Genomic DNA, 25401 nt, shown 5'->3' with positions numbered 1-25401 from the left:
TAAGGGGCATCAATTGGCAGAAATGGTCTCTAATATTCATTTCACTTTGAGAATCGGTGTGTTATAGTTACCTTAGAATGAGCCGTTTCTATCTACATATGGAGCGGATCGTCTTCCATGGAGTCCGCCACGTTCTACAGTAGCCCTGAACGAACAAATCTAACACTGCCTCCAGACAGGGCCATTCACGTTTTTCATGTTGGCCATTATAGTTCTCTTCCACTTTCAGTTCTGCAAACTCATGGCTAGAGTCCACCGAATCTGACACACTGTACCTTTAAGTGACATTTTTTTAATGTAGATAGATTATATTTAAATTGCAGTGTTGCTACTTCTACTAAAAAGTGACAGTAGAAAGCTGACAGGAAACAAGGGAAGGGAGATGGGGGATGATGTGCAACACTTCGCCAATCTTTTTACAGTGTTTTCTTTATACTTCTCTTTCTTTACACAGCAATAACTGCTTTCAGACAGCATAAACAACGTGCTTGTGGAAAATAGTCAATAACAGATTTAAGTTGTCTGATCTTTGAGAAATAGTTTCCCTATATGTCCCAAACTAACTTGAACAGATGGGTACTACAGAATGGTTTGCATATTTAATGAGTCTAAAGAGACCAAATCTTAAGTTTTCAAACATAAATCATCAACTTTACATCGTCATGTTGAATATGGCACATTGTCAGCTTCCTCTGGATGCTCCCCGTAATAAACTTTGCCTGCTGATGGGTTTTCCAATAGTTCAGGGCAATTTCATATGATGAATATAACATGTTGTTAATGTTTACAGATTCCTTAGGTCGCACTCTGACACGATCACAATGCATTTCTCATAAAGTTTTGATGTGTTTGAACGCAACTACTGAGTGAAAAAGTATAAGTAAATTGCGGCCAGCGAATCCATCATAGAGTTGTATGTTTTCTAACATCACTAAGATGTATTGATTTTTGTACTGCACATACTCAGATTTATGGCTATGTGAAAACAACTAACAGCTTTATGAGTATAACATTTACAGTACACAGGTGATGGATGCTTGCACTGAAAACCAGGGGCTATTTTCCATCGCATCTAAACTTTGCTTTGACCACACACGTCTGTCACAAGTTCAATGAGCATTCAAATGCGGTTGACAGATATATAAATGGTCATAAATGCCTCCCTGGACAAAATGTTGAAAAAGCGTTTAACCCCGGAATGAATGATCCTGGACCTCCCCGGATTTAGCCACATTAAAAAGACACTTGAGCATCCTGATACAAATATTGGGTGATTTGTCGGCTTTTTTGTCATTTCGTGACATTTTAAAATGACATTTTGTAAACTACAGACAGCGTGAATACAATCAATATGAGATGAGTTAGGCCTGTGTTTCCAAGAGGCTTTTTGTAATTTAAGAGTCTGTGTACAAACATCTGATGATTGAAAAGCAAGTACTCGATTATACTCACACACAGATGATTGGATCTTACCAGCTTGTAAATACAGAGCGGCATGGGCCAAATGTTTAACATTTACTGTGTGCCCCTCATCACTCTCCCTCTCTCTCTCCCTCTCTCTCTGTCTTTGCATTTCATTTTGTTCTCTTTTGCTCTGAGACCACAATGCACACTCAAAAATGCACACAAACTCACCCCGCAGTGCATCCAGAATGCACCAAATGTCACCTTTTTTTCCAGTGGAAACAATAAAACCCCCTCAGAGCTACTAATGCCCACAGGCCTCAACACATACACCCTTGTTATGTCTTCTTCCCAGGGCAGGGAGTTATACATTATGTTATCTCCCTAATCTGCAAACCAGCTGCAACTGGAAATGAATTAATAACAAATAAAATGCACCCAGTACATAAAAATGTGTAGATTGCCCTGGGGCACCTAAACAGGAAACTGTGAAACAATTAGACTTTTTGTTTTGTTCTGACCTCTGTTTTGTTTTGTTCTATTTAGCTGCTGAATAGAAGGAGCTGGAGATAGAGACTGTTGTTTTTCTCCGTCTGTAATCACCACAGTTAAGCCTCCCTGGTCGTGGCAGGGGTCAAATCTGTGTGAACACCCACTTTTCATCCTACAGTGAAATTAAATCCAGTGTTACAGTCGAGCTCTATGAATGCTGTAATTCTCCGCTGAGTGCAACCCACACCAAGTGCTGCGGTTAGCCACCCAGGCCTATACGGTGCACGCATGTGATAACAGGCAGCGATATGGCGTCCTAATTGCTGGCCTGAGTGCTATTGGAGGGAGTTTTCAGCAGGTTTCTTTTTCACTTTCGCTCCATTTGATGTCTTTGAAGTTGGTCTTTTATCTGCCGTTGCTCCTGATGGCTGTTGTCTTTGGTGCGGTGCTGTGTGCGCCCTGCTCTTTGAGCACTCCTAACATGTAACAAAGGCAAGCCCTTGGAGAGAAAAGAAGAGAAAGGGAGCTCTCTCACATACTTTCTCACATGAATTCATACACGCACAAGTGTAGATACAAACAGTATATACAATCACATTTAGCCACAGCCATTCACATGCAGGAAAAGTGGCTCTGCTGTCAGTAAAAACTGCTCTGTGCGATTGTTTAACTTGCCCTAATTTGATAAAGGGCCAAGTGCGGGAAATGAGAGAGTAGTGTATTTGTCTCGGGGGTTGTAGTGGGGTAAATATAGCAACAAGACAGCACCAGTTGATATGAAGGATTCCATGGTGTGGAGTGCTGTTGTGACTCACCAGGCTATGGTGATCCGTGTGTGTGTGTGTGTGTGTGTGTGTATGTGTGTGTGGGTGGGTGTGTTTGCTTACATGCATTTGGATTTATACATGTCCAGTGTTGGTTTCATTCATTTGATGAACTTGAATAGAATTGGCCCGCTCTCGACTCCTCCAACATGGTGTACAATAATCCATTACAACAGAGACAGTGTGTGTATGTGTGTGAGTGTGTGTGAGTTGAGGAGGGAGGGAGAGACCAGGGGAATGCATGGAGCAGGCGAGAGGAAAAGACAGTGTGGAAGAAGCCAGAGAGAGAGCCTGCATGACCGGCTCCCGGCTGGCTGCGTGGGGGTGTGTGTCTTAAGAGTGTGTTGAGAGGAGAGTGAGAGCGCCGGTCGTCTCCATGTCTAATCAGGAGAACACTTGTGTGTCCCCGTCTCATTGTCTCCTGGGCCCCTCAGGGCGGAGGCCCTCCACTCCACCACTACACCTCAGGACATGCTGATAGCTGCCGGTCCAAGCCACAAGGGCAGGATTCAAGTCTGTGGAGTGTAGTCATGGAGTGCATGGGGAGGAAAATGTTTTAAAGTCTGCAAAATTAAGACCGTATTAATGCAAAGAGCTCAATTTGGGTAAATGAGTCCTTAAGGTGACACTAAATATTACTGGAAATTAATCATCCCTTCATAAAATCACTTGTTTTCATTATTTCCATCCTATACAGGAATGTCCTTGTAGTGTACTCAATAAAATGAGCAGTGACACATGTAGTTTATTGCATTTTTTACAATCTCATTTTACTATAATAAGAGTGCATGAGATTAGAAAATAATTCCTGAACCTTTAAATCACTCTTTTTTAATTCCAAAGGAGGGTTTGAAACAAAATTAGACGCCTCAGGCCCAACTTTTCCACATGAAATACCTGACCATGTCGTAAATAATGTCTGAACAATGTAATTAATGTGACATAACCACTGTGATGAACTTGACCTCACTCTGCGGTCTCTCCGCTCACACACTTCTATAGGCTACAGTCGCAGGACAGGCGCGCCCCCGACCCCGGTGTTTCTGCTCCATCGCAGGGGCAGCAGTGCACGCTCCCGGCTCAGCAGTTTCCCAGTTCCGTCTCCTCCATTACTGGCGAGGCTCAGAATCAATAATTCAATAGTTTTGGCGTCTAAATCCTGCCCCAAACGGCGAGATACACAAACACTCCAGACTCTAGTGCAGACTCTGTGAGATCAGTATTAATTAATAGCTAAAGACATTGTGTTTTGTGTGGAAATATCGGAAGGGGTAATGCGATCTGGATGCCTATAATTATAGGCTGCCGTGTCAGGTGTTTATTAAATGTTCAATAAGAGGCGGTTAAGATGTCAGGAAATGAATCAGGCAAATTTGTAAGTCAAGTGACGCAGGCGTTAATAAATGATTTTTTTTTTTTTTACCAGGACATTGGCCTTGTTTTACTTTGTGAGCTGCCTGTATATTTTACTATGCATAATGCCAAACTTAAGGTCATGACACATAAACCGGCAACATTTAAATTCAGTGAAGATGGGCAGGAGGCCAGATTCAATGAGGATCAGGGGGATTCGTAACTGGTATTACATCGAATACCATTAACCTATATTATTTTATGTAAAAATGTGTATTACTGACACTATCTTCACAGTTGCTGGTGGAAAAAAATATATTTTTGCGAAAGATAATTCCGGCATTAAGGCAAACTTATCCCACAAACACACTGCGAGTGTAATTAAATCAAAATGCATCTTTGTTTTATATAATTCTTATGCGGTTGGGGTTAGTTTATTTAATTATTGCAAGAATAACAGAGTGGTTTCAAATCTAAATGAGAACCCTGTTAGAAAATAAATAAATAAATGTAATTGTGTGCATTTCAAGTGCTGCAAAAACAAAATTATCTTTGAGCCACTGAACGGTCCTTTTCTCTTCATCCTTTATCTGCCAGTTTTTCTAGCTTGTACTGGAAATTACAAGTCCTCCTCTCCAAACGCTCCATAACCAGATTATGAATAATGCATCGGTTTGGCATGGGAGCAACAACAGACACCCATGTTCCTGACTAAACGGGCCTGTCACAACTGTGACGTTATCAAAAGACCTATAGCTACAGGCATGAATTATTAAAAATCTATTGCCCTCACAGATTTACCAGCAATAATAATAATAATAATAATAATAATAATAAAATTGTTAAGGGCCAATTACGCATGTAAAAAAATAATAATGTCAACTCGTTAAAGAAACTTTAGTTAATTTATTATAGGAACGAAAACATTTTGTTTAGGTGGATTCACGTTTCACATGTGATGGAAAAAAGTAAAACAATTTCATGAGTATTCTTCTTCTTTTTCTTTTTTTTAGAAACCCGTGCCTCAGGTAAGATCACTTCCACTGTTATAAAAACATCAAAATTACATACAGAAAGCACATGATTTTTTTAATACACGGAAATAAAGTAAAATACAAAATGAACAAATTCCCCACAAGGCATTCATAAAGCCACTAAATAATAAAAATAATGCATGTTTCTTGTGTATAAACATATTTTACACGTGCCCGTACCGGTTCGCATACAGTCCTCGTGTGTGTACTGTCATTTGCTCGTGTGTTCAGATGACATAATGCTCCTTTAAAAGGGGACACATCACCACCTCATATGGACACTAGATCGGGTTATCCTGACCAAAAAAAGTTCAGCATAGCCTACACATATATTATAATCTCACATTTCTGGTGCGTCGCCTAGAGTTTCACCTTCACCAGAGGAGGTCCAAACAAGGTCAAATATAGGCCAAACATTCACGTGAGAGTTGGCCTTCCTCAGAGAGGGGAGGAAGAGGAAGAGAGGGGAGAAGGGAAAGAGAGAAAGGGAGAGGGTGGGGGCTCATGCAAACACTGCTTGGGCATTTTGAATTTTGGACAAGAAACAGAAAGAGGGAGAAACACTTTGAGTATTGTCTTTTTTTTGTCAAAGGATTCCTGCTCTGTCCTTTTTACAGAGAAATTGTTTTATACCGAGGCCAGCCTCTATATAGGTTCAAAATCATAACAATAATAATATAATATTAAAACAGGACAACTGCAGAATGGTTCGCCTTGTTTGACAAAGTATCGACCGTCCCAGCTGCATCATCCTCCTCCTCCTCCTCCTCCTCCACCTCCTCCTCAGGGTGTCCTGTCGCCCTCCTCAGCCACGCGGCTGCAGAGAGGGACCCTGCGTAGCTTTATCCATCCCATGCGCCTTTTCATTTGGCGTCCAAAATCACATCTGTGTAGGCTATCACGTCACAGTCTCTTTCTCACTGTCTTTTCTTTGTCTCATAAATAGCCTATATTTTTATAGTTATACTCGTCGTCCTTCATTTCAAAAAAGAAAAAACATAAATATCGTCCTTTGATAATTTTTTCTCACTGTGTCCTTGGGATTTTTTTATTTTTATTTTTTTTGTTGTCACTTTCATGTTCAGTGTCTCTGTCGCGAGGACGTGGCGGATAGCGCGTGTGCGCCTCGTGTCGCCCCGTCTCCCTGGCGTCACAGTCCCAGCGCGGCCGTGTGCTTTTTGGCCTTCAGTCTCAGGTCGGCGATGCTGGAGTTCTTGCTGGTGTTCTTGGCGGCGGCGGCGGCGGCCACGACGGACGCGGCGGAGGCGGACTCGGCCGCCAGCGTCGCCAGGGGCAGGCCGAACGGCGGTGCGGGGAACATCATGTAGGGCGCGTGCGCTGCCAGGTGAGAGTGCAGGTGGTGCTGGGCGTGGGCCACGGCGCTGTCCAGCTGCAGTTGCGCCTGCACCTGAAAGGAGAAGGGCGGCACGTTGCAATGACTATCCTACAGGACGGGACGCACGGATGGGGAGAGAAGGGGGAGAACATGCGTTAACTTTGCAGTGGGATGTCTGAAGGGTCATTTCACTAGTGTCACTGTTGCAGATGTGGTTCAACTTTTTACTCCTATAAGGAGGCAGGGTGGCCTAGTGGCATCATCTGCACCTCAGGGTTCATTTTCAAATCACAGGGTGCCATCTACTTCTAGGGGACACTACTGACTGCTGCAGCTCTTATGAATTAAAGGTCAAATGTGAGTTTTTATTTGGACATCAATAGCATGAAATCTAATCTCAAGTCAAACTTTCATTGCCTCTGGGAATCTTGGGCCTTTGCCTACAAGATAATAAACCCAGACCAGGCCACATGGTGCTCATAGTGAGGACTGGATTTCACTAAAAATGTGATGCAACATAAATTATGTGCATGATTTCACTACTCTGTCCAGACTCTGCTGTCCCACACACACAGGTGCACAGCTTAAAATATAAAAACACACCATGGAAATTACACTTTTGTGTGAAGAGGGAAAAACATCCAGAAACTGCTGCCCTTGGTGGGTGTCTTATTTTACACCAGGCTATAATATGTTTGCCTGCTCCAGTATTTAAATGAGCCATAAAACAATAGAGGGAATTTTCCAATTAGGTTGTACAGGCTACGCTGTGTTGGCACAGTGTTTTTGTCAGTGTGGTAATAAGAGTTTAGTTACCCCCTACATTGGAACTGGAGTCTCTGCATAGCACTTGGGCAGAGCCTGTGCCAAGACAGCAGTCCGGGGATTGGTCTGGTTTTAAGACTGGGCGCTTCAAAGTAACTTGCCTGTTGGAATGGCATCCGTAAAGCCCCCACGTTGACATATGGCGCTACACGACAAGCTTCAAACTGATTCGCTGCTCCAATCAGGACTCCTGCAAAAAGCACAGATGATAGCCTAATTGTGAGGAGGATTTTTTTTTTTTTAAAAGACACACAAAGAAGTAAACTGTGGGACTGGGTAACTGAGCAGTGAGCAGTAAACTTTAATAACATCCAAGATAAACAGGCATCACAGTGCTTCTGATGGCTTAATTAACTGCAAATGAAAAGTCCCAAACAGTAACAGTGAGTTCAGATTAAAGATGTTGCATGCATTAGAGCCCACAGAATAGAAGAGAGTAGAAGTACAGTTTTGTGGGAGCATGCATGGATAAAAGCGTACCTTTATGTAACTGGTTCTCCTGCTTTCTGCATTTGGCTCTTCTATTCTGGAACCAAACCTGCAGGGACAGAAATTAATTAGAGACCTAGGCCTACTGATTGGCAGCTGCTTGTGAGGCCGTGTGTAATGCCTCTCAAAGTGACAACAACCGCAGAAAAACAATATCCCCGAGGAGCACTGAAATATTAATGACACTGCTTAACCCCAGATTTGAATTATTACATTTAGTCTACAACAAGGGACGGTAGGGGGTTGGAGCTGAGAAGAAGCGAAGTGAAAATGGAAAGTAGTAAAAAAAAAAAAATCTGCGAAAAGAGGGGTGGGCATTACAAGCTTATTAGGAGAATAGAAACACTCTTGTTGGAAATGTGCAGGACTATTGGACTATAATAAATAACCTTGTCAGCGCTGGTTTCATCTTTCTATAGATTAGTGTCCCCGAAGAGTTGAATGGACTCTCAGATATCGAATAGCAGCAATGCTATTACGGTTTTGGACATCAGAGCAAGGCGATCTGAGAGCATCTCCCTCTTTCTCTTTCCATCTCCCTCTCATTAAATGACCGCTGAAATTAATTACCCTTATCTGCAGAAAAATCCATGTCAGAGAAACGCTTAAATGCCTCGCAGTTTTGTCTAATCACCGCTATAACACACACTTGCACACACATACACACACATACCAAAAAAAAAAAAAATCAACCGCTTCAAAGACAGCTCACTTCTGTTGAAATCGACAAGCGTCAATTTCAGAGAAACGCCTTGGAACACAGATTAAACGATTTGTTTCTATGATAATCTGCTTTGAATCTCCCAGACAAAGCTCGGGCTAAATTAGCCCACAATACAACATGTCAATCTGCAATCTCCCTTACATTAGGTCCACATACATGCACACACACTCACACACACACACAAGCATGATTGAAATATCATATTGATTTGGCTGTCAGCTGGCTTCATTTATTGACCACAGTATATGTCAATCGGAAGTCCTTTTGTGCACGCTTCAGCTATAATTTATCGCGATGATAAAAGCAAATGCTCTGCTGCTATTGATTGAGGCAGATATTTAAAAAGGGAAAAAAAATCAGAAATAAATGTGTGGTCTCTGCAGTGCAAGTGGTAAAAAGATATAATAGTCTAACAGAGGGGAAAAAGGGAGAGAGCTGCTCTTGATTTGGGTAGAAAATAATACATAATTTATGCAAATCCCCGAGCTGTGCTCCTTGTTCGGGATACAATACGCCTTATTGGTGAGATTCCAGTTCAGGCCGGGAGAGCCCTGCAAAAAGCTGGCTTTAACTTTTTTTTCAGGGGGGGTGAAGGGTGAGCTTGGGATCTTTTAGGCCCCGTTTTATGATTTCTTTTTTGCCACAGTGACCGCCATATTCAATATGGAGACAAATGCTCAGTCCTCCCCAGAGCCGGGGCATGCGGGATGAAAGAGTCTGGAATAAGATATTATAGGGTTTTGATGGACTAAATCAGATGAGAGGAGTTGTCTATATGTTCATTGTCCCCCTGCTCCCATTACACAAGGCATGTCTGAGCCCCCCCTCCACACTCCCTCCCTCCATGACTGGCTGAAGCCTTACTGGGTTTCTGCGCAGATGGTGTGTCCCCATGAAAAACGACAGAGTCTCTGACAAACATGGGGCCTTGGTTGGTAACATGCACCCAGAAACTGAGGGCAAATATTCGTAGGCTTATTTGGGTAATAAAGATTTAAAGGACACTCAGCCCTAAGTGAGACATAATCAAAACAAGCAAAAATAATCAGAAAATGATGACAACATAACGTTTTTATTGGTGAACTCTGTTTCTTTTTTTCTTTAAAAATCCTTTTCAACCTATTAAAAATGAGAAACACCCATGGGAGTTTCCTCTGAACTGTTCCTCAAATTCAGGCCTACTGTAGTCCGCCAAGTGCACGTTTAAATTCAACATGAAAAACCTCCATAAAAAACAAAATGTCATCATCCTCAGACTGTGTTCTGCAGGCTTATTATAATAAAAAAAAAATCAGTGAAGATATTAGTAAAAATCCCTCCTAGAAAAAAGAAAGAATATGGGAGAAATATGGATGCTTTTAAAATATATATTTTTCTATTATTATTAATAGTCTGTCATAATTATTATTTCTATGTAAGCACGTGGGTCACTCATCCAGTTTTTCTGACACTTGTGTACACATAAATACTCATGTTGCCATGGTTATAGTAATGTTGTAAATGAAAATGATAACACTGATTATTTATTTTATTTATTTATTTAAAATAATTTACTTAGATTGTGTCACATTATCAAACCAGACATGCTGCCTTATTACTTTTTTTATTATTACTATATTTTATTATTAATACTAGGCCTATATTATTATTATCATTATTATATTTTCGTAATTACTTTTTAATTTTCTTTATTTCCCCTCCCATCAGCTGAATCGTCTCTCCCTACCTGTACTCGGGCCTCCGACAGTCCCAGTCGCTGGCTAAGCTCCTCCCGCATGAAGGCGTCCGGGTAGTGCGTCTCGTCGAAGAGCCGCTCCAGCTCGTTGAGCTGCTCTAATGTGAAGTTAGTCCGACTTCTCCTCTGTTTGATTTTAGTCTGTGCTTCGTCCTCTAAAGGCTTCGAGTCCTCTTTCCTTTCCTTCACGTCCGTGTTGCCTGTGTTGTTGAAGGGGAGAGGAGAGAGGGGGATATCAGCACTGTGACCTCCAAGTCTGGGGTTATCATAGTCACATATTTATGGAATCTGTCAGTGTGTTTTTAATCTGGAAAAATAATACCTTATATAATTCACACAAGTTATCAGTTTGATACAGCATCTTTCAGTCAGTAAAAATGAGCCAAACTAAGGGGTGTGCAAACTCGACCCCAGGTTTAAGGTAAGATCTGAAACGATTATCGACCTCCACCAATTGAAATAAAACCTCCATGATAAGGAAGAAAGAAAGAAAGACATGCCCTCCCAGCCCTCAAATATCACAGAGCTATCAGACCTCGGATGTTTTGTAGAGCTACATAAAGCTCTTTAATTATTAACTGCTTATAAATATGCAACGCTGTGCCCACTGTTGGATGTCTGATACATGCTTGTCGCAGCTCCGCTTTTAACCACGCTGCCCATGACGAACAGATGTCAGTTTTTTTACAAGCCACCCAACTCCAGGATGTCTTGTCCTGCGTGTGTTGTCACATTTTGTCTAGGTTTTTATAAATAAATCACAGCAAACAGCTGTTTTCTTAAAAGGTAAAAAAAAAAAAGTCTATAAATTATTTTAACACAGTTGAAACTGGCCTTTTAAATTAAATCCTTGCCCTTTTAAATATGATTTAATAATGTCTTGAACCCATTTTTTTTCTATTATTCTTACAATGCAATTATATATATATAAAAGCACTAAATTATTTTTGGACAGCCACGAAAATAATTCCTCCACCTAATTTGAGAGGCTATTTTAATGTGGAACCATTAGGTCTGGATTCAAGCCATGTATTAGGTGACTGATGTGCTTTCACACCTGAAAACAGACATAAATTTGCACCGAGAAATGACAGCACTCGATAGCCACCTTTTCATGTGCAGTGATCTGCATGTCAGGTGTTTCATGCACCTTCTTTTAGTTGAAAAAAGATATAAAGAGATTCCCGCGATAACTGACACATGGATTATTAAACCCACATTGTTATGTCTTCTAATCAATCGGAAGTAGGCTTGAAAACTTAAGGCAAATCAAGGACTATAAAGCACCTATGTCACATTTATAATTTGTGATATAACAAATGCCAGACACCTGGTTTAAAAGTCATATTATATTATATAAGAATTGGTATTAGTTTGCCTCAGGAGGCCCTTGTGTTTATCATAGTTTTTGGATAGGCCTTTTCCAATGAATTGAAACTTTCAAACTGCTCCACAGTGAGACATTACAAAGCTGCAGTCATCTTATTAATATTGAATATATTATGAGGAATAATGCCTGGTAAAATGCATGTAAAAGGAGCATTTTTGACGGTGCTGTATGGCAACAACTAACACTTAGAGAAAGAGTTGCAGAAAGCACTATGATAAATAAACCCCCTTCGCCAATACTTAGATAGAGGCTGACACTATTTGTGCTGCTGAAATATCTGTTTGGATGATAATCATAAGCGGAATTGAAGATGTTTTAAGTGTTTCGCGGATAAAATAATGGATATGATCAGTGCATGATGTTCGATTAGCCTCCCTGGACTTGGTTGCTCCCTCTATAAGTCTCCTCCAGACATCCCTGCTGATAAAGACTGTGCATAGCACACCATGCAGTCCTACCGTCTATGAGTTTGGGGCTCCCGGCGTCCCTGATTCTCTCCGGGCCAAGCATGTCCGTTTCCCTGCCCGGCGAGAGCGCAACGTTCCGGGTGACGGCTGCAGCCTCCTCTCGGCTCCCAGGCTCCGCGGTTAAAGACTCCCTGCTCCCTGCTCGCGTCGACCCGGTCTCCAACACCTCCCTGTAGGTAATCACTTCCTTCTTCTCTTTCACTTTCTGATCGAAAGACTTAGACACGAAAGCGGTGAGCTCTTCCATCACTGCCTTCACTCCTCTTTAAAAAAAAAAAAAAAAAAGCCCACCACCACCACCACACACACCACCACCACACACACTCACACACTCTCTCCCTTTGCTCCACGACAGCTTAAGACATCAATGGTGTGGCTCGTTTTAAAGTCGACCCCTTGAAAAATGATACGAGGTGATGCTGCTGCTGCCAACTCTGCAAGAAGGTAAAAAATATATAAAGAATATATCTTCTCAGCCAATTCCTCCCTCCTTTGGTAGCGGAGTTGGGAACCTGCTGGTGATCCTCTATTGAAGTCACAGTATTTATACTTTGCGGCGCCTTGCCCCCTTGATCCGTGCAAATTACCTCCCCTCAGGATGCCGGGATGAGCCCCCCTTCCCCTTCACTGATATGGGAGAGAGAGGGAAGAGGAGTTAAAAAAAACAACATTAAGCAGCACCGTCGCTATTGGCCATTAATCCGAGATTGACAAGAAGGACTAATTAATTTAATTAAGCGCTCATTCGCTGCTATTGTCCTGAGTTAGTTTTTAAACACCCGGGAGATGGTCATGGATCTCTCCCTCTCTCTTCCTCCCTCTCTCTCTGCAGGGGTGTGGCTTAAAAAAAATCTGAAAATGACAAGAGAGGGGAGAGAGAAAGAGAGAGAGAGAGAGAGAGAGAGAGAGAAAGAGAGAGAGAGAGAGAGGGGAGCACATGGATGAGGAGTCCTTCCTCAGTAGGCTATATATCTGTGATCTGGGGGAAAAATAAGTCACAGTCAACGATGACACGGAGAGAAAAGAGAGGTAAAAGGGGAGCAGCTGGGGATGCCGAGAGGAGCTGCAGCGACTTCATACAAGGAGCTTTGCGAGGAAGCTCAAGTGAACATATTTGTCTTGAACCCCCAGTTGCATACAGTTGGCTTCAGGCCTGGTGCGTTTATCCATAAGTTTTTGGCGTGTTTGTGCGAAGCCATGTCGTCGCTTTTTATGTGACACAGAATTTTACCGAGAAAAAAAGAAAGAAAAAAATGTATTAATAATTTAAAAAGCAAAAAATTGTAAAATAATTGCGGTGTTTTAAGCCTAATTTTATATTATTATTATAATTATTAGTATTATTATTATTAATATTTTTGCACATGCACTATTAAAATGTGCAAAAAGACACGAGACAAATCATTTCATATTTCCGCGCCACGCATGTTTCTAATCAACAATTATGTATTTTAAATTGTCATCATTAGTGAGACTATATATCGCTTAATATTAATTCTCTGCGGACTGTTTAAGCCATTAGGATGTTAAATAGCAACTAAGCGTTTAATTATAATGCCTCTCGCGATGCGTTGCCATTGGGCCCACTAATTAAGCTTTTCAACTGGCTTTTTCCCGCTGAAATGATTGCCTTATATTTGCAAAAAATAAATAAACAATGCTCGACTCGCGGTGGAGGTATAAGTGAACGGAGAGACAGAGAGAGGGAGCAATTAAGTGAGGAGAGGAGGAAACATATAGGCGAAAGCAGAAACAGGATACAGCGGGATTTTGAAAACGTCGGGATGAATTTGATGCAAAATTAAGCGTGTTTATTGATAATCTATATGAAGCCCCATTTCCACACAAGGGCTCCAGCAATTCCCCTAATTAAATATTAACGATGTTTCAGCTTGAACCTTAGGCATTAATTACTATTATTTCTGCTGCATCTGAGAGCAGGATGAATTCCTAATCGCAGTGATACAGTAAGCAGCCTCTATTTGCAGTGAGGACCCCATTAACTTATTTCTATCAGCCATTCCTATATGCTATGCTATTGATTCAATCACTCATTCATGTTGTCAGCGGACCAGTGGTCGTTTCACCTTCAGTCTCCTTATGTGTTTATGAATTTCATGAAGTTAATTAATTATTATACTTTGCTGAAAATTGTTTGGATGCTCTGTCTGCCCTTGCAGCTCTCTCTGTGTGTGTGTATGCTGGTGTAAAACCTTATTATTTGAGAGGACGACCTCTTGCAAATGATCATTGACAGACCTACAGCTCGCACATGCATTTGCTTATGTGATCATTTGTGGTGCGCGTGTGGGCATTGTCAGGTCAAAACGGAATATGAGTAGCCCAGACTGTTGATGTACATGAATAAACATTAAAAGCCCTTTTAAATTTGGAATATTTTCAAATGGCTGGAGAGTGAAATTAAAAATCGTCAGATGCAAAACGAGACACAATATAACGATTAGAAATAATAAGTTAAGAAAATGCTCCATTATTTGACCTTCTGGATTTATGAAAGAGAGTCAGTGCCAGAATTGGGTATGCTGGAAAAAGCACAAATGTTCAGTTTTGACAAATTTATCCCCCCTCCCTCAAATACCTTACATCAGTCCTGCAATAATGGAAATATATTCCTTTGCCTGTTGGCTCACTGAACCAACAAGATGCACCCTCAAACCTCTTATAAAATCAAGCTTCTTTATTATTGGCTCATATAAATAATCATTTTAAATAGTTTTAGACTACCATGAAGTAACAACAAAAATATTGCAGTATTTAAGGCTTATTTTAGGCCAGAGATATCATTTAGAGCAAACCGAGAACACATCATTTAAAGCCAGATGAGAGCAGCCCCTCGATCGACTGCTCTGTGCTCGATTCTTCAGTCTGGACTCCATCGATGCTTTCCGGTTTGACGAGTAGAGTCTGCTGAGCAGTGCATGGCTGAGTTGTGGAGCTTCACAACAATTTAAAGGTGAGGAGCGGGACTTTTCTTTCAATGAAACCTTCGTTTAATTTGCCATACTTTGTATTTCATGTAACGTTTACTGACCGCAGCGTGAGACATTGTTACTGTTTAACGGCGAGGCTGCTTCAGTCAAAACAAGAGCTAGCATACAGCCAAACGTTAGTGGAGCACAGTTAGCATGCTAGCTAGCCTCCATGGAAATTCCTTTGAAATATAATGTTATGTCGTCTGTATTTACAGCAACACTTTTGTCGTTTTTATAGCTTTATCGGGGACTTATATTACGTAACTCATATCCCTCAATGTCTTTGATAAGCTAAGCTACATGTCGTGTTAGTTAGCTACACAGCCATATCCAATATGAGACCTCTGTGTTTTATTAGCCGCATTAAAACATATTTTGTGAATACGATGTTGTATTTGTTTTGTTAAATAGTTCAGCATGTTCATGTCGATACTCTTAGTTTAGGCGTGTATGAACTTGTTGTTAAAATAGACATAGCTCATCAGTAACACTTCTCTTGTGTGTGTTTTGCCAGCTGACAGTCAGACAGCATGGGTCGCCGCTCCTCTGATAGTGAGGATGACAGTCGGAGCAAGAGGAAGAGAAAGCAGCGTCGCCGGTCATCCTCCTCCTCCTCTTCTTCGTCCTCATCCTCCGGCAGCAGGGTGGCCAGCAGCCGGAGTCGGAGGTCCAGTCGCCGGAGCCGCTCTCGCTCCAGAGACAAGGACAGAGATAGGAGGTGAGGGTGCATGTATAACACACTCTTCTTTTCTAATGAGAGGCAGAAGGGATGAGGACTGTGTAGGTGACAGTCTGTCTTGCTCAAGGACACTTCAGCAGGACAGTTTAATCTCCAGGGGCGCTACTCTGGTGCTGATGCTGCATTTTCACCTCCTTGTGATATGAGAAAAGTTTTCCCTGGCGTTTTGTTAAGTGCTTAGAAAATAAGCCCCTGACTCAAATGGTCAATCTTCTCTGTGGTTACAAAGTGAATCAAAGGTTGAAATTATTGCGTGCACACTTCTTGCCTCCTTATGTTTATTTTTTTCCTTTTACAACTTGTCAGAGGCTAAAATGTATGTTAAGACTAACCCTCTGATGTTGCAGCCATGGTCACTTTAACAGCTGTTAAACCTCAGGTGTTTGATGTCATTTTAGTGAAGCGTCAACCCAGTTATAGCAGAGTTCTCTCCATTCTACTGGATGCAGTCAGTTTTAAAATGCATTATTAGTTTAGGTCCAATAGCTTTACTGCCAATGTTTGGCTGTCCTCTTTCGTAGCAGACATTTTGACAAAGTCAGGAAATTGTAGTAAGGAAAGTATTGCAGTAAGCTGTGACAGTGAGCCAGCATGCACAACACCAGGACCCTGAAACCAAATAAGCTCATTCATTTCATTATTTATACCTGTGCTTTATTCTACTGTGGAAATAGCATTTATGTTAATGTTTTGAGGTGGAAAAAGAATGGAGATATATAGCCGTGGCTTCAAAATCATTATTTGTGCATCCCAAGGGGTAAACCCATGTGCATGAAGGGAGAGATGCAGTTACTTTGAAATAACTTAATTACTCTTTAGTTTTGATCTTGTTTAATTCAGTGTTTTCCTCAATATTCATTCATTCATTTTCCATAACCGCAGCTGACACTGGGCTGGGCTGACACATAGAGACAGACAACCATTCACGCTCACATTCACACCTACAACCAATTTAAAGACACCAATTAACCCGACATGCATGTCTCTGGATTGTGGGAGGAAGCCGGAGAACCCAGAGAAAATGTTTCTCTTCATGCTTCAACTAAATTTAAAACATGGAGATCTCAGAAACACTTGAAAAATTCCACAAAAGTTAGTTTGCATGCTGTGTAAACCTCCTTTACCTTCAATTTAAACACATAATGTATTCTGATTTTAAATTGACAGATGTTTATATTTCAGCTTTTCAGTTTCAAATGAGCCTTAAGTAAGAATTCTGTCGGGTGTTTTTAGTGTCGGCCCTTGCTCAGGATAATTGAAGACACTTTTCAGGGTGGAATGTTTATTCTCAGTAAGTGATATTTACAATGAATGCCAGATATGGACTCTAAGATTACCTAGATATGAAATGTAACAATTACATTTTGGTTTAGCCTAAATGATCTTAGTTGTTCATATGTCAGACATCCCACATTATCTTTTTAAAAGAAGATATTAACACTTCCAGCTTTCTCAGATGTTGGTGCCTTGAAAAGTATCACTTGAGTCTTAAGAAAACACTGCTCTTGCTCAGCATCACAATTTATTAGTCCTACTAGCGGTCCGGTCCATCTGGACTTTCATCAAGAGTATCGGCAGTATTATAAAAACTGAAACTAGCACTTTTACCTTTGTGATTTGGCTTGAGGTTATTTTAAAGATGAAACATAGCCAGAAACGTTGGGTAGATGTTGCTGTTTTGACTGCTCATTTTGTGTCCAGTCTCAGAAATTTAACAAAATCTGAAGGTTATTAGCTTGTACCGGTTTTATAAGCTTCTCCTCATGTTTCCAAAGTACCATACTTTGTTACTGAGCAGTGTCAGTGAAAGGAGAGGCTCTGTACTAATCAGACATCTTTACAAGTGGCTAGTGGCTGAACCTGGCCTTCTTCATTCACTCTCCATCCATCCACAGCTGCCACTGAATGTTTGTGGCTGTTCAGACAAGGCCAGTTGATGGTAATTATTTATGAGGCTTGGTCAAGGTCCATTACTGCTGATTGGAAGTCATTGCCTGTCTGTACGGGATGGGGTTGGGTGGGCAGCATAAACCCTGGGACCACAGTCCCTCATCTATTAGCCATACGTTGTGATCAATTAACCAAGGCCTTGTGTGTGTGTGTGTGTGTGTGTGTGTGTGTGTGTGAACTGAGCTCCTTAAATAGGCCCTTATGAATGACGGCACAGAGTCTATTGCATTTTAACTTGCGTACAAACAAATGGAGTAACGAGACCTACATGTGGTATAACAGAGGAGTGCTTATGCTCGTAGCTGGTGACATCATGACCACATGATTAACGTTTATGTGTAAAGAGAGTAACTGTGTCCATGGCTATGTGTGTGAGATACCAAGTACGAGTGGGGGGCGAGCAGTAAGTGTGTGTAAGTTAACAAGAGAAAATCCAACTTGCTAGTTGTTGTATTCATATGAAAGATGTCTGTGTTAACCAGCACGTCCCCCTCCCATGTGTTTGAGCCATTATGTTTTTATTATGTTACAATCGCGCAGGCTTTTGAGAGAATGTGTAAGCTAACGCCACCTTCCAAAAACCCTCAGCTCACTACTGTGTGTTTCTTCTGTGTAATGTGTGAAGTGGTTGTACGAGGGCTGTGGAAGTTATTTCATAAGGCCCCGCTCATGGGATCCAGCCTTTGGAATACTAATGGATCTTTCCTGCGCTGCTCTAAGTGGTACAAATCTGGTTTGATAGTTCAGCCTCTGTTATTTGAATTGCTTTCCTTTTTCTCCTCTTCTCCTCTATCTTGCGGAGCTCCCATAGGACCGTGTATGTGTGTTTTTTGTGTGTGTGTGTGCTAAAAAGATTGGGGTATTTTTGGCTTTGGTGAAAGAAAAGAAGGGATTTTAAATAATGAATATTACTCAAACTGTTTGCGCAGTAGAGGAGGGGGGTTTCTACATTTACATTCACCCCCATAAATGCCTCCTGCTACATGATATCAATAGGAACTCGGTGTGAGTGGTGTTTGGAAAATAGACGCTACACACACTGCTGTAGCCACATTAAAGAGCAGCAGAGCACCAAAGGGCCCCTGTGGAGGAACTGTAGGGCAGCCCGCATGGCCCCGCTGCTCTCGGCTGCGGATGAGCGTGTTCACTAATGCAAAGTAGCCGTCAGCGCTGCTTATGGCAGGTGAGGTTGTCTGGGACACAAGGACATATTTGCTCTTGAAATGAACAGCAAAACAAATTAGGAATACAGAATCCACTTATGTAGGAGAGGGAAGAATTTCAGATGATGGTGAATGAACACAGAGAATAATAGAGATGGTGCTTGTCATGGTGGGGTGGAGCATAGCGGGGAAGTGTGGAGGAAGCTGATATGGAAACTGTTTGACTTGATTTTATATTATGGATAATAAACTAAAAGACAATGAAGCCGGATGATCAGTCACCGTTAACAAATGTTAATTCTCAGCAGTTTTTGGGACCACATTTTTTCAGGAACCAACATGTTTAACTATTTTTGATTTGCCAGAATCACAAAAATGATTAATTGTCAAAACCCCAGCCCTGCTGTCTGATTGATGTTTTGTTTTAAGTATCCCGCCAATAATACAAGTGTTATTGAACTGTATGTTTTCGGTCTGTGTGTTCCAGGAGGAGAAGACGTTCCAGCAGCAGTTCATCTCACAGTTCGTCTCGCAGGAGGAGGAGTCGCAGCGCAGACAGAGACAAAGGGAGGAGCCACCGCTCGCACAGGTCACGCAGCCGAGACAGGAGGTAGACTCTCTCTCTCTCTCTCTCTCTCTCTCTCTCTCTCTCTCTCTCTCGCTCACACACACACACGAGCGCACACACACACACGCACACACACACTGTCATAGCTCACTTAACTGTTATTCTAAACAACTTCTGGATTGTGTAACCACACAACACAACACAACGCTTTACCATCTTCTTGAGCTTAATTTTGGCAAAATGCCCCTTATCCTAACCCAATAATAATAATAATAATAATAATAATAATAATATCTGTCTATTTAACAATATCTTTAAATATATATGTATTGAATATTATGTATTGTTTATTATTATTTTATTTTTAAAAGACACACATAGAAATAATTTTAAAAAGTAAAAACAAAATGAAATAGAAGATTAAAAAAAAGCAAAAAAAAAAGAATACAGTTTGTTGTATTTATATAAAAGAGAAGGTATGTAATAGTTGAAGGGAATGAACGATGGCTACATCATTTAGGAGTGACCAAAAAAAATCGCCTTGAAGCGCTCTTTGAGTGTTTGTATTACAAATCAGTATGTGGAATGCCACTGCAGACTTTTCTTATTACAAAAGCAATAAGACTTTTGGAAGTTTACTTCAGCGTAAACAAACACATCGTTTCGTATTTATGTCTTATGTCATCAGACAGAGCCACATGGAAACTTGCGTCTCAGGTCTGGATTAGTATGTTGCGTGTGCGAGAACTCGTGTCTCGGTTTGCCCTGACTATCTGTCTCACTGTGTGAGTATTAATGAAACAGAGACCCGCAGAGACAGCAGGTCATATTGCAACACCAGTTCAATCCTTCCCAAATCTCTTCTGGCAGCAGCTCTCCATTCACTCATTAATGCAATTAAAACACCATTACCCATACATACTTTGTTGAATTATGATTATTATTGGTGGAGCTGACTCGTTTTTTTTGTCAGGGACTAACTTATTCATGCAAGACTAATGTGTACACACCTGCACCACACTTCTCTCTCACACTCTCTCTCTCACACACACACACACACACACACACACACATACAGGCGCACACACGCACACACACAGTCGTGTATCCCTTTCAGAAACATAAAGGCAACGTCTCTCTGTGTGTGGTGGTCCATGTCATTAGCATAGTTAATCTGGTGCTAATGAACCAGTAAACTGTGCTGTTTTTAAATCCCTCACTCTCACTGACACACACACACACACATATACGCACACACATTGTCACACACACATAAAAAACATGCACAGACGCACAATTGAAGAAAAGGTTGTCATAATATATGCGTGAGCGAGGTCCTTTGTTTACTTGTGTATGGCTGTGGGGGAGAGCAGAGATCATTTTAATCACAAAGGAAAAGGAGTTTTAATATCTTCATTACAGAGGTGTCAGGCTGAATGGATGATGCAACAGAGACGTTTTGACATAAGAGTGGACGATGGCACCATGAAAAGACACCACACTTCAACTCTTCAACATTGTGGTCACAGAACATTTTGGGGCTTCAGAAAAAAGCCACAATGTCTGTGTTGCGCTGTGAACCGAAGCCATTTATGGAGAGAATTTGTCCAAACAGTTTTTCACACATTGTCTGCCTACTCTCTGTGGTACAGTGGCAGTCACTCACAGCGGCACTGGCGATTAAAACATCAGTCGAAAATGGCATTACTGGTGTGGTGCGAGATGAAGGGTGGAAGGGATTTGGGAGATTTAGAATTACAGTCGATGACATCGGTGTTTACAAACGCTGTACTGTGATTAGGAGGGTGGCGTTGTGTAATCGGCTTAGCGGTGAGCGAGGAGCAGGTGGGTTGGGCTGGTGTTGGTGGGAGTGCGTGGTGGGGTGTTACGAGGTGGAGGCGGTGTTGGAGGTGGGGACGTGCAAAATGATGGCACTGATGATGAATTTATGTAGTTATGTGATGGCAGCTGCAATTTGTGTCTGCAAAACTTTGTTGTTGGCCGCCACATGTGTGCTCCTGTTTTAGCATTGAACAGTCCAATGGAAATTTGGTTGTGTCAAATAATAAATGGGACTAGACCTGAAATGATTAGTCGATTAATTGCGTTGTTGTTTAGAATTTTATTTGGAACAGTAAGCTATTTAAAAAGGTAACTCTGGGCTCTTGGAAAGGCATTTTCTTTACTACTCTCTGGCTTTTAAAGACCAAATGCGTTATCTATTAATGAATAAAATAACTAAGTTTAATTGTTAGTTAGTCCACTAAATGGGACTAATTACGACAAATCATGTGACTATCTTGCAGTCAGTATTTTGAGTGTTTTCTTCAGTAGTAGGAGCAACTGAAGTGTTATAATCATGTACTGTACAGCTCTGTTGTGGGACACCGCACATTCTGCATCCACTGTGGTTGCAGGATGAAAGCAGGTTGGTGTGCACAGGTGCCCTGACTGCCATTAGTCAGTGGTGTGTGTGTGTGTGTGTGTGTCTGGATGAGGCTGCCTGAGCTGGCTGAGAGGCTGGCTGATGGATCAGAGGAGGATTGAGTGGACAGGACCTCATGATTGATACGCAGATAGGATATGAGGTGCTGCCTGCCACCCCCACCCCAGCCACGCCAACCCCGGCACCACCTTCAGAATATGAAAGAGAGAGGCAAGAAGAGGCCGAGTGCAGCGTCTGGAGAGACGAGAAGTTAGCGGAGAATGGAAAAGTGTGGAGAGAATAGGCTGAGTTAGTGCAAGTGAGGGAGAGAGCGGAGAAGATCCTAAAGGAGGAAAATGAAGGGGAGAGACAAAGCGAGCACCGGCAGAGAGAACAGATAGGCCTGAGAGAGGGATATTATTCAGAAGAAATGAGAATAATAACGTCTGCATCAGAATATTGCAGGGGAGAAGATTAGGACTATAGTGGGGCCGTCGTGGGTTGAAAGGAGGGGATATTATTACCTTCTTTTCAATCTCTCATGTATAAATAAAAAATAAAGAGATACATGAAATAAGAATAATGCTCTATCATGTGTTTACCATCTATCGTTGCTTCCCCCTTCTCTCCTCTCGTTCTCTCTTTCTCCTTTTTTTTCCTGCCCTCAATCAGAGAAGGGCCAGGTCCCCCAGAGGCAGTCAATCTTGCCCTGAAATGTAAAACAGACAAGAGGAGCAGATTACCTATTTGCCATTAATGTTTATTCTCTTTGATGTGAGCAGGCATATTAGGCTGTGCGTGCGCGTGTGCCTGCCAGTGCGCGCACCAGCATGTGTGAGGTTGATTGAGTGTATGCATGTATGTGCCGATTTGCGTGAATGCATGTTCACGGAGAGCGAGGTGGGGAGGGAGGGGGGGGTGTCACGGCCTAGTCCACTGGGGGAGAGCAGAGTGGAGCATGGCAGCAGCAGCGTACAGTGATCTGATGTGTACCCAATCCAACAAAGACGACGCAGCCTCTCATCACAGCCGGATCACAGGCACGTCTTTAGGTGAGCTCGGCGGAGCAGTGTGGTGCCGTGCTTTTATGGGAGTCCGCAGCAGGGGTTAAATGTGTGTGGCTCAGTCAGTCATTCTGTCAGTCCTTCATTCACTTAACAGTTCATTTTAGAGGAACTGTTGGAAGAAGCGGAGGAATGGCAGGTGCGACAAATCCACCACTTGACCCATCAAAGAGAAGCTGAGCATTTCATCCATTGGTTATTCACACGTGTGTGCATGCACTAGGTGAGTGTTTACTGCAGGGCACACACACAAATGCTTACATTTTCCTCATTAATATTTCAGGGGTGTGTTGAGTTAGCAGGGCAGAGTGCTAGCGTCAGGGTTTAGCCCCGCTAACACTGGAGCGGCTTCATCACTGGGCTGCTGTCAGGACTCTAAGGAGAGCGAGACCTCTAATTATCTGTCTCTCCCCTAGAGGAGATAGATAGCAAGCTAAACGCACCACCCACCATGCGAGGATAGCAGACCAGAGTCAGGATTATCTCAGCCAGCTTGGAGACACAGAGGCCGGGATGAGTTCGGAACTGATGCTTAGTTAGAGCAAGGGGAAAGGACTGTGGGTGGCACCATAGACTATAAAAGTAATAGACATAGCCATCGTAAAGCCACCCATTGGTTTGTGGACTCTTGTTTGAAGCCAGGTTTGACAATTTGGTCGTCGCCATCTTGGATTTTTGGAGCCAGAAGTAACTCAAGCTGATCATATTTGGATGAGAGGGTGGAGTTGGGTGGGAGCAAAAGGTGGATTCGATCATGATGCCTTGCAGAGTGCCTGTCACTCACAGTGACCGCACCCTTATTATACATAACTGTAAGTCTTAATAGAATTAAAATGGGTGAGTTATATAAAAATTCACCCCCACGTACAGTTGTAATGAACGGGGAAATCAGCTACAGACACCAAAACCGTTTTTTGTATCGGGCTGTAAACATGTTAATTTCCTGCTGTAAAGTTTGACATTTTACCATGGGGGTCTATGGGGATTGACTCGCTTTTGGAGCCAGCCTCAAGTGGCCATTAGAGGAACAGCAGTTTTTTGCACTTAGCATTGGTTTCAGTTTGAAGCCCTGGAGGTTGTGGCTTGGGTTGGACATGGGTTTGGGCCAGGATAGACAGTCAGGGGCCGCATTTTGGCTTTGTATTTCTACTGTCAGTCCAAGATAAAATTGTGGCAAGAGATATAGTAAACATCAACAGTGTATTGTTGATGACTCTGAACTTTCTGAAAGCATACATTTCTAGCTTCACACAAGATGTCACTGCAGTATTTCAGTGCAATATGCAAGTGTTATGAATAAACTCCCCAGGTTTACCTGCTAGATCTTCGGATTAGGTCTCAGCTCTAGTCTTCTGCATTAAGGCTGACATGAAATATAGGATGTAATTTTAGTGATCCCCTTAGGCACATTCTGCTGTCTTCCATCAGAGAGGTCAGAGGTCAGATTTGACTAAAGACCAGCACCCAGAGCTAGCTAGTTTCAATGCCTCGGTCTTCTGGTTATGAGACAACCACTAGGCCACCCTGTCATGTCCACTCTAGAACGAGTATGTAGATGTTTTAGTTTTATAACATGAGCTCTGCTTTCTGCACTGGAGATCACAGAAGGACTCTAGGCATGTGTGTGTGAGTCCATACATGTGTGTGTGCAGGGGTTGAACGATGGCCTGGTATTTATTTCACACAGCAATTTTCCCCAGTATGAGATGAGGTGTCGTACATCTGCTAGATAGCTTTTCCTGCCTAGCACCGACACGGAGCGTGCGCAAGGTCATCCGGGCGGCTTGGGAACGGGGAGGGTTGAGGTGAGGAGCTGAAGGGAGGAGTGGAAAGGTCTTTGAGGGGGGAGGGAAGGGAAGGTAGGGCAGTTGAGTCCAAGAAGAGAGAGGAGGGGTGAGGGAAATCAGTGACTTTATTGTGGGTGAGCAGTGTGGCCTCCCAGCTTTTCATTGCACCTGGATCAGCAATTCCCATGTCAGGTGACAGGGTGGAAATTGTTCTGCGCATTTGTGTCCAACATATATTTATTCACACAGTTTAGAGTGTGTGTGATGTAGCAGGTGGTTCTGGGTGTCGCTGGCTTCATGAGGGAAACAGCCCTGAGTGTGTTTTGAGGACATGACAAGTGAAATCTGGTTCCCTCAACAAACCGCTGAGATCCTGACATTATAAGGGAACTCAAATGGTGGTGCTGACGGATAGGAAATAAGATAAGATGATATGAACAAATCTTAAATACTTTTTCTTTTTTGAGCTGTAGTATCTCACTTAGTGTTTTCACAGTTTACAGTGGTCTCAGGTTAGTTGAGTGTATGCTATAGTGGAATTTAAGAGCAGGCTCCTGGCTGTTTTTCCTCCATCTGTCTGTTATCCCATGGACTTTCAACATCTTTTCTTCTCCCCCTTCCACAGGATGACATTCAGCC

General features: G+C 42.2%; 2 protein-coding genes across 3 annotated transcripts in view; one reads left to right on the top strand and one right to left on the bottom strand.

Annotated features, from left to right (window-relative positions):
• Positions 1 to 4951: 4951 nt before the first annotated feature.
• shox2 (short stature homeobox 2) lies at positions 4952 to 12434 on the bottom strand. 2 transcript variants are annotated; one of them, XM_050067546.1, is made up of 5 exons: positions 12065 to 12434; positions 10208 to 10416; positions 7749 to 7806; positions 7370 to 7458; positions 4952 to 6551 (listed from the first exon to the last, which is right to left on the bottom strand). In XM_050067546.1, the coding sequence occupies exons 1-5, from the start codon at positions 12318 to 12320 to the stop codon at positions 6258 to 6260; spliced, it is 906 nt and encodes a 301-aa protein (XP_049923503.1). In that variant the 5' UTR covers positions 12321 to 12434; the 3' UTR covers positions 4952 to 6257. The 2 variants fall into 2 exon arrangements, with proteins under 2 accessions (XP_049923503.1, XP_049923512.1); XM_050067555.1 differs by having other exon boundaries at positions 4952 to 6515.
• A 2513-nt stretch (positions 12435 to 14947) lies between these two features.
• The window catches only part of rsrc1 (arginine/serine-rich coiled-coil 1), a 136956-nt gene continuing 126502 nt past the window's right edge, over positions 14948 to 25401 (top strand). Inside the window, exons 1-3 of the mRNA XM_050073974.1 lie at positions 14948 to 15047; positions 15581 to 15784; positions 19406 to 19528. Of these exons, the coding sequence (XP_049929931.1) occupies positions 15597 to 15784; positions 19406 to 19528 (311 nt within the window). The 5' untranslated portion in view covers positions 14948 to 15047; positions 15581 to 15596. The remainder of the gene's footprint in view (positions 15048 to 15580; positions 15785 to 19405; positions 19529 to 25401) is intronic.

The sequence above is a fragment of the Epinephelus moara genome, chromosome 2 (assembly GCF_006386435.1).
Source record: "Epinephelus moara isolate mb chromosome 2, YSFRI_EMoa_1.0, whole genome shotgun sequence".
NCBI lineage: Eukaryota > Metazoa > Chordata > Actinopteri > Perciformes > Serranidae > Epinephelus > Epinephelus moara.
Note: the sequence above shows the minus strand (reverse complement) of the source record. Positions and strands in the feature narration are given on the sequence as shown.